Raw genomic sequence first — 16,677 nt, 5'->3', positions numbered from 1 at the left:
CCCTGCAGTCCCAAAGAATATTTTTAAAACATCTTTGAAAAACTATTTCAAATAAAAAGAATGAAAAAGGTCAATCAAGAGTTAATAAAGCCACCAAAGATAAAAGCTGAGCTCTCTAAAAAGAAATTTTAAGATAATAAAATCATTAGGAGAAATTAAGACTAATAGGAAGCAGGAAGAAGCAGAATAGATGTGGCTGAAATAAAGTCAGGGACATAAAAGAAATCCTTGATAAAATAGTACATTTTGTGAAAAAAATACAGAGAAGTAAGCAAATAAGGAAAAACCAGTTGATTCAGTGGCAGATTCCACACACACATAATAAATTGGTCTTTACCTAAGGACAGAACAAATAGAATAGAACCCCCCAAAATTCAAATATATACTATAAAATTCTTCTTGAAATGAAAGAAAATATAAATATGTTGATTCTATGTTGTGTTCCAGGAAAATATGATGCAGAATGACCAACACTGACACATCCTGAGGATGTATTAAAATTAAAAGATTAAAAAAAAAAAAGAATTCAACATGCATCAAAATCAGAAAAGCAAATCACCTACAAGTCAGAGAAAAACAAAGAAGCCAAACAAAATAAAATAAAAACACAGTCTAGCCTCTGAAATATTATCTACCATGTTCAGTGCCAAATGTTAAAATGTCTACAGACTTCCAAGGGCATTTTGTTTTGAAGAAAAAAAAAAAAAATTTTTTTTTTTTTTAAGTGTGGAACCCAAGTTCTATAACACCAGGCTGTTACATACCTAAACAAACAGAATGTTTTCACAAATGAGCAAAGCTCACTGAATATGGAACTCATGGGTAAGTCTGTAAAAAAATCATTTGATGAAGTCAGTCAGCAAAGAGATGAATGAGGAAAACAAACAAAAACCTCGGGAATGGAGAGGCTGTAATTGATGATGGGCAGAAAATCCATTCAAATATAAAATTAATGTTCCTGTATCAAAGTGGAAACCAGAAGGTAAATATTAAGAAGATGAACGTGTAAGCACGATGATAAATATGTTAGAAGTTGGTTTGTGAAGGAAAGAAGCGAAGAGGGAGGAGAAATTTAAGAGCGTGAACATCTTTACCTGTCATAGGAAGAACTCATGACACACTTTCTAAAATTGATAAATTAGAAAAAGACCTAATTACCTTAGAAACTAATTATAGATTTACCATTGGTTGCAATTATCAGAAAAGCTATCAACCTAGATTAAACTGAAGCAAAAAGGTGAATTAAGAAAGGACTCTGAGGAAACCAGAAATTGGAACAGACCTCCAGAACAGCTAACACCAAGGAGTCAGGATACCAGACTTCCCCATCTCAGCTGCCAACACCTCTCAGGGTTTCACTCCATCTACTTTAAATTTTCTGCACTCACATAGAGGAAACGTCTGACTAAGATCTCCAGAACATTACCCATTATTGCTTTAGTCTTGGGTCTTGGTTTCTTTTTCTGTTTATCCATTCCAAAATCCTCAGGCAAGTTTTCTGAGTAACCTACTTAGGTCAGGTGTTCAGTTTGAACCAACCAATTATGACAGGAAACAGAGCTGAATAAAGAGATGTGATTGGCCCAGGGTTACGTCACATGTACATCCCTGAACCTATCAACTATGTCCTGGAAGCCCAAGCAGAGGTCAGTTGAGGTGGTGTCAGGAGCACAAGGTTATTCCCGAAGGAAAGGGTTAGTTGATAGACGGTAATACATTTAGGTCGTGTTTGGCCTCAAATATACTCAGAGCCACTACTGTAGTTGTCACCATCTGCCAAACAGTTACTTACCAAACAGTTCAAATTCCCTGCTTTTGTCCTGGACAAAAGTGCAAAGTGCGAAGCCCTTGAGAATGTTCTTTCCCTCAGGTACAGAAATAGAAACATCCAGGCTGCCTCAACAGGTTGGTTCTCTAGGTGTTTATGGGAAGCAAAGCTCTCCTGCCAAGCTGTGGTGGACCAATGCTGTGAGAAACCGACCTTTATCGCTTTAAGCCACTGAGATTTCATGGCGTTTTGTTATTACAGCATCACATAGCCTACCCCGTTGATATTCCCTTCCTTTCTTCTATTTATCCTTCTTCACTGCCCGTTGGCTGTTAACTGTATCACAGAGGACCAAGTCCCGTCTAATGCAATTTGCTACTCTTCTTCCCCTCCTGCTGGTAAGGTAACACCCTCCACTTCTTTTGACCTTCTGTCAGAGGAGGTTCCCACAGGGCTATAGAGTCCCTGGAAAGAGTATGGCTTCTTTATATTCCAGGCATCTTCTCAAAGACTACAGATACTGGACACTGAGACAGAGGAAGAGCACAGATTTCCAAGCACTTTTACTTCAACCAGCATCTATTCCAAAATTTTTACCCTGATATTTAATTTGTCATAGGCTCTTAGATTTATGCTTCACTTTTCTAAAATTTTTATTGCAAAGCTTAATATGTCTCTTGCTCCTATCATGTGGCTTCTTTTATTGATCTCTTTCTCCAAACCATCAGACCTCAAAGAGCTCTGAGTGATGTCATACAGTGTGGTAATATAGTCTATTCAAGGACTTTCCTTTATAAGCTGAATGTGAAAGGACTAAAAATAAGTAAAATAAAATAAAAGGTTTACTTTTTAATGGAAGACTTTCTATCAATGAATGTACTAAAACGTGAAGAACTAACGGATCTCAACCAGGGAATGACTTTGCCACCTAAGAAGACATTTTGCAGTTATCAGGAGACATTTTTGGTTGCCACAACTTGAAGGCATGTTACTACTGACATCTATCTAGTAGGTAGCCCAGGCTAAAGTCAAGACTTTCTTAAGAATTTGTGTCTTTAATTAGGAATTTGCTACTCCAGAGGCTGCCATGTCACTCCTCTTTTAACACAACATGATATCTCTACATGCAACCAACCATAAGACAAAGGAAATGAATGACACAATATCAGTAGCAAATATCATTGTCCTAAGAGTCACCAAAACACAGTCCTATATTATAACTCTCACTTGTAACCTGATTAAATTTGGAAGGCTGACTCTTAAGAAAGGCTGTAAATTATTTCCTCATTCTCTTAAGAAAGACCTGAATCTTGCAAATTTTAATTCTCACAAAGTTGGAAAGGGTATCTGAATCACAGTTGATTTTTTTTTAAGTTACTAAGAGGTAAAAAAAATAAATGTTGACCTCCATTTTAATACCCCTGAGGCCTCAAACAAGGATACAGAACAAGATCTCTTGTTCTCCTAAACAGAAGTTGAGCCAATAACATAGGGTACTTTATGAGCCAAATAATGTCTGGTGTCCTGGAGCTAAAGAAAATGTTGGCACATCTTGCAAAATCACAGCTGTTTCAGTCTCATTTAGTGACTGGTCCCACTCTCTGCAGCCCAGTTTGCCTTTTGAAATATGGCACAGCTAGCTATGCTGCAGCATGTGATTAAAGCCACTGACAAGGGAGGTTTTATTTTTTAGCTCTTTGTCTCAAAGCTTTAGAAATCTTGACAAGTACTGCTAAGAAATACAGATTACTTTTTTAGAATGGAGATGCATAAAGATTTCTTAATATGTGATTGTGCACATTTTTATCAAGAAACTAAATGTACTTTGGAATCATGATGGTAAAAAGGTAACTTTCTAAGATTAAAAAAAAAAAAGTTGAACTAATTTAATCATATGCAGTGCTGTTGTAAGAAAAGTTCTCTGTGACTTCATTCACTTACCCTGGGTATTTTTGTAGGTTGCAAAACAGAGTCTGCCAACAAGCCCTTCTGAGTCAGACCTTTGAACTAAATAATCAACTGATAACCATTAAAAAATTTAAAAGTTAAATGAAAATAAGCTCCAAATGTTAATCACATGGTACCATTCAGTTCTTTAATAACTGTCTTTCGAAAGATTGCTAAAGTAAATTTTTCAAAAATTTAACAACACGACTCTCAAGCAAATAAAATATGACTCTGTAGTCAAAAGTTTATAAAAGCAAAATTTTCAAAAAAGGTAAAACCCCATTTCTTATGCAAATGTGAAATGAACATACGGCAAAGATTTTATTTAATAATTCATTAGCAAGGAAACCACTAGGATGGTAAAATCATTTCAAAGAGTACTTCAAAAGCTAAGTATTTAAAGGCAAAGTCAGGATAAGATTGTTAGACTAGATATAAAACTGGTTAATGTCCAACAGATAATAAACTGTAAAACCATTAGCGTTGTCTTTTCCACCAGGCAGAAATTATTTGCATCTCTATGGGATAAAAATCTACACATTAACCTCTGCCCTACAACATTGTTAAGTAGACCATTCAATACAAAAGCAAGGCCAGCATTGCACTGAAAGAACACTCAAAAAATCTCTTCTGGCTGTTTCCAAGTGTCAGATAACTTTTCCAATAAATTAAATTATCTTTTATGAAGGAAAGTTCTTAATTCTTGATGATACCAGTTTTTAGAGAACAGTCTTTATCCTCTTTCTTTGACCCACGTACAATTTCCATATCATTTTTTCAGACTGGTGCCCTAAGAGTGCCTTCCTTTGTTCTGTGCTGAGATAAACATTAGAATTTCCTATGATACTGTGTAGATAAATCTACATCTAGGTTATTTTATTCATTAGATATAATGTAATATATATTTAAAGGTACAATGGAATAAACATGTTATTATACAAGTTCAGAGATTATAAATGTTTTAAGTATAAGTCTAAAGCATTTTATATTTTGATAAATTCCCCAGAGTGCCTAATAAACTTAATAAATATGAATTTTATAAAGATAACCTTAATTATATAATTCTAAAACTCACCTCCAACAAAGAAAAACAAAAATTGTGGTATCTGTTAACTAATTTGCATACCACCTAAGACAATGCTCTATGTACACCAGGGAAAGCAAACGATCACTAGTATCAATATCAAATAAATGTATATACAAACACAATCCAATAAAACTCTGTTTGTTTCTTTTATCGTGGACAGTGGTAGCAGACAGTCTTCTGTACTTAACTTCTGAAAAGTAATGCATGTACAAAAAAAAAAACCCCATCTAAAAAATAAAAACCACGCATCTTTAATTTCTAATATTTTTATTACAGATTTTTAAGATATGTATTTATTTTCATATTATCAGCTTAAAGAAAATAAGTCACACAAGAATAAACTTTTGTACTTCTGCCAAGGTAAATTGTTCTATTTCAAATTTATCAAGTTATAAATAAACCACATAATATGTTTATGTGAATGAAACCACAGTATAATCTGAGTGCACTAGAAAGGCACAGAATACTCTCATTGTTTCAGTAAGAGAAAAGAAGAGCATTACTTAGAATTAAAAGCCTGGCCCCGTAGCTATTCATTATTCAACAGTAATACGGCATGAATTATTCACTGATTATAAAACAAAACACATTGTTAAAAAGCAAAGGTGACTAAAATAAACATGTGTTCCAGGACCTTTCATTTAATATTAAGCATGTCAGAATCACTGGAGGCAAATAAGCAAAGCCAGACCCACATTAGGGAGAACCAAGCCACCCAAAGGCTGTGTAGCTTGGTACACAACATGAAAGCTGATTTCTAGAGAGACTGGATTCTCACCACTAATTTCACAAATTTGGATAAAGATGACCTATTCCACAAATAGCTTATTAAAATGCAAATATGCCATCTCGATAAGACAAGGTATAAGACAACCTGACAAAGTTCTTTCAAGTCAGTGGCTCAAAATAAAACCTTGGTCTCCAAGGTTTTGGTAGGCCAATTTTTTATTAAAATGCTGATTAATGAGAGAAAAGGGGGATCTTAAAAAACTCAAAGATAGCAAGTCAAAGTGGAGACTTGGGCAAACTAAAGAGTGCACAGAATGTGTGAAACCAGAGAAAGGACCTCAGAGGGATAATGGAACAGTAGAATGGTCTGAAGACCTCTTCTCCAATGGTCAGCAGAGCAAATACGGATGCTACAATGTAGTTCTTTAATATGAGTCTAGGAAAGTTACGATTAGATGGTCAAATGATCCCTCTCTCGTTGGCCATCTTCTCTTCTAGTTACCATGTGTTGTTTTGACATTTTGCCCCTATATATTTGCATAAATTAGAATCCATAGGTATATATTTTTTAAAAAGACTAGTCTTTATTGTAATGTTTTAAATAGTTCTACTTTACAGTGGTGTTAAATGACCCTTGATTGGAACATAGAAAATGCAATGTTTTAGCAATAACATACAGAACTTAGAAAACAGAGACTAGAAAGCATTACAATATTCTTAAATTGTATTCTTCAGCTTTCAGGGGAAAAAGAAGTCAGTATAACAGTTTTTACATAAGGAGTGGGTGAGGTGGGGGGCAGGGATGATGACTTGTTTGAGATTTAAAACCTCTGTATGAATATTTATCATATGTGATGACAGGCATATCTTCCCAGGACACAAAGACCCAACATGTGAATACTGTATGTCCATGTCTTATGCCTAATTAGGAAGTTGGTAGAGGGTGTTTGGGGAAAATTATTTGAAGCTCAACATTGTCCAAATTCACCATTTTGATTCTAGTCATGTGCTTTCACTGAGGAGAGTCAGGTTTTAGTTTATTTTGCTCATATATCTCCTATTAGAATAAGCTAAACAATATATTTAAATGCACTCCATACCTGGTTCTATTGTCCATATCTGGGCAATATCATTTAAATCTGAAGAACACCACTATTATTAAGAAAATATACAAAAACTAGAATATATCATTTGTAAAAATGACAAAATTTGTTAAAAAAGCATCTATTAAAAAAGGCACTCTGTAAGTATAATTTCAAATAGGTAACATAACTTAAAATTATTCAAGGTCTAAGCCACTAGACATAAGCTGGACCAAAACTGAGAAAACAAAACTACTGAATGCATAAATTGTCAGATTTGGATAGTTTCAGTACTGAAAAGAAAATAAATATCTTTTTAAAAAAAAGGAAACTATGATTCTTACTTCTCAGATTCACAGGAATGGCCAATCGTTTTATACATACAGTAGAATATATAGTGGCGCTTTTTTGCAAATAACCCACCATTTCTGTGCAGAATTATCGTACACCCTGATGTTTTTGCAAATCACATGCCTCAGTTTTCCAATGCGGACCTGCCTCTGGGTCATACTCGGACAGCTCTGTTTCAACAATCAGACTGAAGAGTGTTAAGAGCCCTTCCCATCAGTACTTGGGCAGACCAGTCAATATGGCATAAAATATGCTTTGTTGAAGGATCAGTACCTCTGTCTTACACTGTTCTTTTAAATGCATGACAAATGTTTTAACAAAGCTAGCTGGAATAATAATTGCAACCATCCTGTAAAATCAGATGTAGAGACTCACGTGACATGATGTTAGAGAAAAATGTGAACAAAAGTTTTTTGAGCAATATATTTCTTAAAAGGTTTTAAGCCTGCTTATTGTCTTCAGACCCATCATAAACACTTGGTTAAATTTATTTACTTTATATATTCATCTACACTGCCTCATTCCTATAAAGACTTGAGGCTTGTGTACCTATTTAAAAACAAAAACAAAAAAATGCATAACTTTATCTAGTAATCTAACCAGAAGATCCTTTTATTCATTCATAGGTAATACCCTGGCCCCATGTGCATTGATGTAGGTAAGAAGGATTTTGGCTCTCTGCTCTACGACATCAATAAGCTTTTCTATTCCTTGCCTGCCTCCTTGACTTTCCCAATAAACTTTATCAAGAAACAGGGACTGAAGGAGTTTCTGCCGTAAGTGCTGGCTCTTCAAAACAGAAACTGCAGATTCGGGAAACCTGAGAAGATAAAATGATATTTCATTCTTAGTAATTGCTTAGAAATATTATGCCTTACCCAAATGCTTTGCCTTTCATTAATCTGGCATAAATCACACTCTCAAATAGTACCTGGAGAATGAAAATATTTTTGTCACTGTCAAGCTGACACTTCTCTTAATAATAATATACTAGAAGAATATGTTTCAAGGGAACTGAATTTTCTATGTTGAACTTTCCACTGAGAACCTGACATACTAACATCTTACTTAAAGTCATTATCTGCAGGCAAAGAGAGGCATGGAATTAAAAAGAGTTCTGTTAGCCTGGCAAAAATACTTCCCTCAATCTTAAGCTCCATTTCACCCATAGAAACCACTTTAATCTGTCAAGTAGAATAGTATCCTCATAAGCGTCAACATGGGATTTTTATGCAAGAAGATATGAAAAGCAAAATGCTGACAAATGCATGACTGAATTTAATGTGAAATAATCCGAAATGTAGGTGGTAAGAAGAGAAAGAAATCATTCCATAATGCTCAATTAAATAAAGAATTACTTCTGATTCAGATTATACTTTAGGAATTCTGAGAATCTGGGAGCATTTTACTAAATTGGAATACTAAAGTGTTTTCATAAATTTAACAAAACTCGTGTTTTAGAAGCAGGCATTTCACTGTGACCCACCTCTGGAACACGTGAGGCCAATTTGGAAGGGTCCTTGTTGAATTACCTTAAGAGAGTGGTTTGTGCTTCTTGCTTTTCATTTAGAAAGTAAAAACAAGCTGCCTACCATTTACATTATCTGAAGAACTTTATCAAGGTTCAAGTTTCATAAGGAGTGTTTTGCTGAATCTCCAATTGACCCCATCCAACTTTCATTGAAATAATGATGAAAGCACAGTAAAAATACTGGGGTTGCATAGTAAATTTCATGCAAATGTAGTTGCTCCTTAACAACTAAACCAAGAATATATCCTTGTTTGAAGAATACAGTTTGCTGGAAGTTTCAGTCCTCCTAAATGCCTTTTCCAAATTTCAGTGGAGTGAGCTAAGGATGGCATTCAGGGGACATGAATGCAAGGAACCCAAGTGCTGTGATGCTGCAGAAAGACCAAAGGGCACAGAGCTGGACGTGCTTAATGACTCTGAGTAGGTATGGAATTAATTAATGCTGATAAGATGCTCTGAGCTCCCTGAAGACATGTACTATATAATTTAGTGGCTATGGTATTAATTAAGTAAGCATTTTTGCTCTATGAAATATTTATAATCCATGATTTATAAATTCTATGACCCTTCAACTAATTTAGCTGTACCAGAATGTATGAGATGAAACCGTGAAAACCATGGATCTCTTTAGTGACTAATCCTTTTCACAAAAGAAAATTTAAAAAGTACCTGTCTGTGCATTACACTGATTAATAGGAATATTCTATGCATAAATCTGGGCTAGCAAAGTCTTCATTTTTGCTTTTCAATGTGTGACTTACTTATTCAAAAAAAATTTTTTTGACTCGACTCATTACTCCTCATATTGCATTTAAAGTTAACTTCTTTCAAAGGATAAATAAAACAGTATTCATAATAATATGGATGTACTGAATAGATGAACCATATTCTCAGGCACTCCTAATTCCAAGAGAAAATTTAAAGACTTAAGAAGACCCCACAATATCAACTCAGTAAGTGATGCCTTCGGTCAATTTTTCTACACATAAAATTCCCTTAGTTTAGCCACTTTAAAGAAAGAATCTGTCATATATTCTACTTTCAATCCACAAAGAGATGTGAGAACGAGTATTAATGGGCAAGACATGGCAAAAACTCAGGAAACTGGGGCTCACGAAACTCTCATGGGAATAGTATTGTCTCTAGTCCTGGAAGTACACAAAAACCACACTACCTAATGCGGAGTGTTAGGAAGAAATAATGAAACATGCTTTAGAGTGTTGTTAACAAAAATAAAAGGAACAGCTTGAATAACATAAGTTACTGTAGAAAAATGATTGGACTTGGATTTGAAAGATTTGGGTTCTACTCTCAATTTTAGACTCCTTCATGTGCTCTCCAGGAGTCACTTAGCTTCACACAGCTGGTTCACTCTCTCACTAATGCACCCCTCTATTTCCAAGTCTCAAACATACCCGTGTCTTGGTCACTTTGATTTCTAAGGTAGGAAGGCTATGAAAGAGTGGCTATGATCTGGGGCCTGAAATCCAGCCTTGATCCCTATAGCTAAAATTGAATGGCCCAGACTCTACAGTGGGTTCCTGCCACTATTAAATGCATTAGTTTCCTTTATGTCCAAATAGATAAGCTCGATACTTTTGTCCCTAGTCTATGTCTATGAGAAAGATTTCCAAATGTTCAAAACCTTCCCACCTGAACTCAAACAGCTGCTGTCCTTTGATACTGTGTCCTAATCAGCAGATTAGCTCCAATTTCCCACCACATTCAGAAAAATATCTTGAATTTATTATACCTTTGGACATCCCACCACATCAGTATCTGTGTCTGTTAGTCCCCCTGCCCCATATCCTGATAATGGAGCTTCTGGCCACCTCCGTATCCCTACTTTGCCAGCTCCCATTCCAGAGGTCCCTGCATGCTTCCAACTTTACCCACATGGATTTTCACAGTAAGGGCCAAGGAAACATAACAGGAATTTTGTAGGTTGCATGGGTTGGTGAAAGTGACACCATGGCTGCAGTCTTGTTCTGTTCTGCTTAGGTCTGTTTCCCATTTCTGGGCCTCCATCCCCAGATTCCACATCCACAATTCTTTTTCAAGCATTAGATCAGTCACACATAGCATTTGAGTTTTCTCAAAACCTTACCAGTTATTTAATAGAAATGTGATGTCCCATAGATGTTACTACATCTTAAAACTTACTCTTTGATGCCTTCTAACAATTTGAAGTTTAAGTTATCTTCACTTCTGTCAAAGAAACCCTTGTTGTCTATGAAGACCAAATGCCTTGGGTCATGCTTTCGCTGGATAACATGTGCTAGAGCCACAGAATCTTGGTTGTCACATTTTGGCCTCAGACCATTCTGTACACAGACATCTTCCTTTCGAGGTCGGAATCCACAGCAATTTGTATCTAAGCGATTATAAATCTGAAAATGGAAAGCGAAAACAAAATCTAAGATGCTGAGTGAAAACAAAACTTGGGAAAATAAGATTTCTGAAGAATTAGTGCTTTCTAAATAGCTGACTTGCCAGAATCTAATAAGGCCAGGCTCATTTAATTAAAGGCAACTGTCAGAGGAAGTCCAAGGTTCATATCCCTCTGACTCAGCCATGGTTAAAAGCATTTCCAGCTTCTAACAGCTCCAAAGTCAGATCATCCAAGTTAGACATCTCCACCCTTAATATTCAAAGTTCCCACTGACATCATATGTAGACACATGGCCAGAAGAATCTCTGACTCTATTCATGGCAGAAGATAGAAACCACGGCACTTTTTTTTTTTTTAAAGATTTTATTTATTTATTTGACAGAGAGGGACACAGCAAAAGAGAGAACACAGCAGAGGAAGTGGGAGAGGGAGAAGCAGGCACCTGTAGAGCAGGGAGTCTGATGAGGGGCTCAATCCCAGGACCCTGGGATCATGACCTGAGCCAAAGGCAGATGCTTAACAACTGAGCCACCCAGACACCCCTACCACTGCACTTTTATATACCTAAAGGCTATAGCTCATTTTTTTTTTCCTCTAGCTGGATTATAGAAAACCTAACTTATCTCAGTGGCTCTAAAAGTTAACTGCATCCTCTAACCTTTTTGGACTTTAGAATTACACTAACCTGAAATAAATAACATGGAATAAATCTTTTGAAAAGATGTGACATCCAGCAATCATAACAAGAAGCACTACCTATATGGAGCCCACAGCTAGATTCTAAATAAGTGAGCAAGATGAACAAAATTATTGGGCCCAGTGGGGTTTATTACAGGGATAGGGTTTCTATCCTATAGAAGAAGTAAACAAATTAATTAGAAAGGGAGACCTGTGTTATTTCCATTTCCTTTGGGCACGAAAGAAATGATATTTATTAATCAGGGTAAATTAAAGCCTCAAGCTAGGAATTAGATAAGTTTCAAGTCCAATCTCTATGACCTTGTGTAGATTCCTTTACATCACTGACTTTCAATTTAATTACCTATGTAATAGGAATGATACTATGGCACTGTACCTTGTACAATTAGTGAGGATAGTAATGAAAATGTTTATACACCATCCAGCCCTCACCCAGGCATCTAGAAGATACTCCAAAAGATGAAAAGCTATTATTGTTGAAACCCACACATACACACTGTATGAATTGATTTACCTCAAAACAAGCTTCCAAGTCAAAAGGCAATTTCTCCATATTTATGAAGAAAAATTGAGCTTCAGAGAGGTTAAAAAATCCTCTCTGGGGGCACCTGGGTGGCTCAGTGGGTTAAAGCCTCTGTCTTCAGCTCAGGTCACTATCCCAGGGTCCTGGCATCAAGCCCCGCATCGGGCTCTCTGCCAGGCAGGGAGCCTGCTTCCCCCTCTCTCTGCCTGTCTCTCTGCCTACTTGTGATCTCTGTTTGTCAAATAAATAAAAATCTTAAAAAAAAATCCACTCTGAGTAGGATAGAAGTAAGTAGCAAAGTTAAGATTTAGACACAGCTATCGTTTCTCGGCCTTTTGGCTAAGATCAAGTGTAGACACAGGTATATTTGTCTCCAAAGTTCCAAGATTTTCCTCCCAATACATCATGTCGAATAGTTTAAGGTTAATCAAAGAAAATACATATGCTCATGATTCAAAAGATGGCTGGACATAACACTGTCACTTTTATTCCTTTGACACTAAATTTCAATTATTTCTCTTTCCCTGTTTTTACAGATCTTGTGGAGCTAGCCACACTTAAGAGGTCAACTGCGCAATAAGGAATGCAGAAAGTGTAGTACCAAAAAGATAAAAGAAAGTGTAGTACCAAAATTTAGCCTACTTTGAAATGATGATTCATTCATTCATTCATTTATCCAACAAATTTTTTTGACCATGTCCCATCCATCAGTGGGGTAAGGCACCAAGGCAAATATTGCCCATGCTCAGTACCTCCACACCATCACTACTCCCGGAGGAAAATGAAGTGGTCATTTAATTTTGCCTCCCTACCACAGCAAACTTTAAGAACTGGACAAATGACCTTTGTCTCTGTTTTCTGCACATAAGTGAACTTTGTATCAAATAGCATATCTTGAGAAACAGGGATTATAAAAGAGGTCAGCCTAAGCCAATTTTCTGTGACATTTATATAAAACCAGTCACATGGGACAAGGGTGGTTAGTGAGCCAAGAAGCATTTGGATAATGCAGAGGATACATTGCTGATCTACAAGCAACCTACAGATAAAGGGAGGACTGTCTGGACTGGTTCCAGACAACTGATCCATGGGGCTATAAGTCTAAGCAATGATTTATCCAAAATGTCACTTAGGCTGACTGCAGAGAACAGTAAGTTCCCACTCTGGTTAAAGTGTCTTTGTCTGACATGAGCACAGGGGTTGCCCAAAGGTAAGCAAGAGCGACCCAAGCAAATCACTATAGGTTAAATGAAAAAAAGCACAAATGAGAACTATAAGAAAAAAATATTGAGTCTTTTCACTTCAAACAATTTGATCCACTTTGTGTAGTACCTTGACTTCCTTTGAATATAAGAGAAATCAAGTGACGTAAAGAGATTGCATCTGATTGCCAATTATTTAAGATCAGGGAGTCAGGGAGAACATGAAAAATAGTCCTTCTAGAAGCTGCTTCTCATCCAATTTCCCCTCTTTTATAATTCCCAAAGAATCTCTATACCATGCTCCAACATCAACATATGCTTATAACCTGTCATAATGGCATTATATAATAGAAAAAAAACATAAATCCTATTTAATTTTGACCACAACATTCAAGGTCTGTTACAAAGGATAAATGGTGGGCATTTTAGTTTTAAGGATTAATCTATCAACCGCTTAATAAGGTTTTATTTATTTATTTATTTATTTATTTAAATTTTATTTAGTTGTCAGAGAGAGGGAGAGAGAGCAAGCACAGGCAGACAGAATGACAGGCAGAGGCAGAGGGAGAAGCAGGCTCCCTGCCGAGCAAGGAGCCCGATGTGGGACTCGATCCCAGGACGCTGGGATCATGACCTGAGCCGAAGGCAGCTGCTTAACCAACTGAGCCACCCAGGCATCCCTATCAACCACTTAATAAATGGTACCCCGAACCCTGAGCTTTTTCTTCATTGTTGATTTCATATCAGTGAAGAAAAGACTAAGAAATATAGCTACATTTCTGTTGTTTCTACAAAAAAGCCATGAGTCAAAAATATTAATGTTAAATAATAAGCTCTTCAGAGTCCAGATATCAACTCTCAGTACTCCTATAAATATTATACTTTTCTATTTTTAAACTACAAGAAAACATTAAAAGTTAGAGGTGGAAAAGACCGATTTAGGTCATTTTTTTTTATTGCCTTCCCAGCATTAGATTGTTTCCTACAGTGTATTTTTAAAGTGCTTTGTCTGATCTAATTTTGAATCACTCAACAGTCTGTGATGATTTCACCACTTCCCTGACAGACTGTTGTGCTATTCAAGTCTAACAGACCTTATTATTAAAAATGGGTGTGTGTTCGGCTCAACTTCTTGTCCAGAAAATGTTCACCGCCCACTTTTATTTGGACGTACATGTGAAGTTGGTAGGTATGTTAATACATGTTGAGTGTGTGTGGGGTGGTGTGAGTGTGTACACCTACAAATATAGAATCAGGTTGTAAGGCTTCAAGTAATCTGGGTTTCTCTTCATTTTTCTTATCCTCTAAGTAAAGTAAATTATGTCTTTGTATTATTGTCCTTGTCTAGCAGGGGCTTAAGTAGCTCTTAAATCTTATTCCCTAGCTTTTCTCAGAATTTTGTTTGTAGTCTTCCTTTTGAATTCACATTCACTATACCAAAAATAATTTGACCACAAAACCATAATCCACTCCCTTAAATTCAGTGCCATATTGCTAGGCATTTAATTTAGTTATATATTGAATATATTTCTGCTTACTTCCAAGAGAGTTTATCAATTTTTTTAAAGCCTAATAAAGCATATCCTAGATAGCTGTGAATCTATAATATGGTTTTAATATATATTTTTTGGCTCACATAGTAAAACTATCATTTCATTTAACTACCACATAATTAATCACTATTGTTCACATCTATGGGTCTATATCCTTAGATAATTCTCCTACAAAGAAGACTCATTTGGGGGTAAATCTTACCAGTTAAGTGATTGTGAGTATTGCTCATCATTATTGCAACTTGTTCAAATTCACAACCTCTCACTCTTTAAAACAAGGAAAATCTTTTACAGAAGTAATCTTCTAGATTACTACCCAACCATCATTTTCCATAAAATTGCTCTTTCCTCTTTTAGGAAAATATATATTTTCAATGTTTACCTAACTAAAATTATACGCAGAAAAATCCAGGTGTTCCAGCCAAATTTTTTGTTGTTGGTGGTGGGAATATTTTTAGATATACTGCCTTCTTCTAAAATTCCTTTTTTAAATTCTATTTTCCTTTTGGGGGTGTAACTTTTGCCTGCATGAAAGAAATATCTTTTCAGTGACTCAGTTAAGTTTACAGAGCCTAAACAAGGATGCCTCTGCTGCACTGACCAGCTCTCCAAAGCCCCATAAGAATCTATAGAAATCCAATGACTTTTCACCCTTTGGCACACCACCCATTCTAGCTGTGTCTTCAAAAAGTGGGTCTATCAAAGCAATGGCTTCATAGCTTCTTTTTCCTCAAAGCAATGAAATTAAATAACTAATTTCAGGCAATGTCTGAACAAAAGCAAGAAAAAAATATTCTAAAAGTGCTGCTAATATTAATGAAAAACACAAGAGCAGTCATCTACTGAGTGAGCCAGGAACTGTACACTTAATGCTTTACATGTATCATTGCATGCCTGCCAACAGTCCTGTCTGATAAATGAAGCAAGTGAGGAACAAGGAGGCTGGTTGACTGACCCAAGGTCCCTCATTTCATAAAAGATAGAACTTGGGATTCTAACCCAGATATTCATGCCCTTCTCCATCCTGATAATCTCTCTCACATGCAGCCAATGTGGTGGGGGGAAAAAAAAAAAAAGCAAGTGCACTTGTATAGAATACTAAATTACTGAATGTCACTACATTCAGTAAATACTGGTTATAAAGTTTCAGCAGAAATACAAAAAACTGCAGTTCAGGTAAAAACACATGAAGGAAAGGATATTACGGTTGTGTTTTGAGGGACAGGAAGTATTAACTAAAAAATAGACAAAAGCATGAAGGTAGGCAATCAAAAGACATCTTTAGAAGAGAGTACATGAGACTAGTGCTTCTCAGAATGTCTGTAGTGAAAGACCAGGGGTTTTTGTTTTTTTCTTTCCTTCAGCCGCACAATCTATATGGATTGTTGTTTGTTAAATGATACTGATAATTATAATAATAATTTATTACTAGAGAAATAAAATACAAAATATCAGCCAAATATTTGAATCAACAGATGAAATTCCCCTACAAAATGGCCATCAAAGTTTCTAAGTGCTTATTTGCAATTTGTGTACTTGTCATGGACTAATAAATTGGCAGGTTGAGTCACTCAAAATGAGTCACATTTTAAGTAGGATAATGCAGGACAGTTCTGTCGAGGATTAGGGGAACATGAAGGCAAGTAGCAGAGCAAAAGGTGGATAAAAGTATTGTGCCCAATAGGGAAAGCCAAATTTCTGAAGGGTCTTCAATTTTCACTATCATTTTCTCAAATAGAGCTGGAAGGAAGGTAAAAACAAGGGAGCAGGGCATCAGAGGGAAATGTTAAAAAGAACAAAAACTGAAGGTAAT

At 36.0% G+C, this 16,677-nt stretch overlaps 1 protein-coding gene and 1 long non-coding RNA gene across 4 annotated transcripts in view; one reads left to right on the top strand and one right to left on the bottom strand.

Moving 5' to 3' along the window:
* The window catches only part of LOC116584397, a 51,313-nt gene that overhangs the window by 9,002 nt on the left and 25,634 nt on the right, over positions 1–16,677 (top strand). The window lies entirely within an intron of this gene.
* Positions 5,959–16,677, bottom strand: part of GASK1B (golgi associated kinase 1B) — a 49,461-nt gene continuing 38,742 nt past the window's right edge. For all 3 annotated transcript variants that reach the window (XM_032332686.1, XM_032332685.1, XM_032332684.1), the window contains exons 4-5: positions 10,659–10,885; positions 5,959–7,784 (exon numbers count right to left, since the gene is read on the bottom strand). In XM_032332686.1, coding sequence (XP_032188577.1) covers positions 7,577–7,784; positions 10,659–10,885 — 435 coding nt within the window. In that variant the 3' untranslated portion in view covers positions 5,959–7,576. The remainder of the gene's footprint in view (positions 7,785–10,658; positions 10,886–16,677) is intronic.

This window comes from Mustela erminea, chromosome 2 (genome assembly GCF_009829155.1).
Source record: "Mustela erminea isolate mMusErm1 chromosome 2, mMusErm1.Pri, whole genome shotgun sequence".
NCBI classification, from domain to species: Eukaryota; Metazoa; Chordata; class Mammalia; order Carnivora; family Mustelidae; genus Mustela; species Mustela erminea.
The sequence above is the reverse complement of the archived record's forward strand: the minus strand, read 5'-3'. Positions and strand labels throughout refer to the sequence as shown.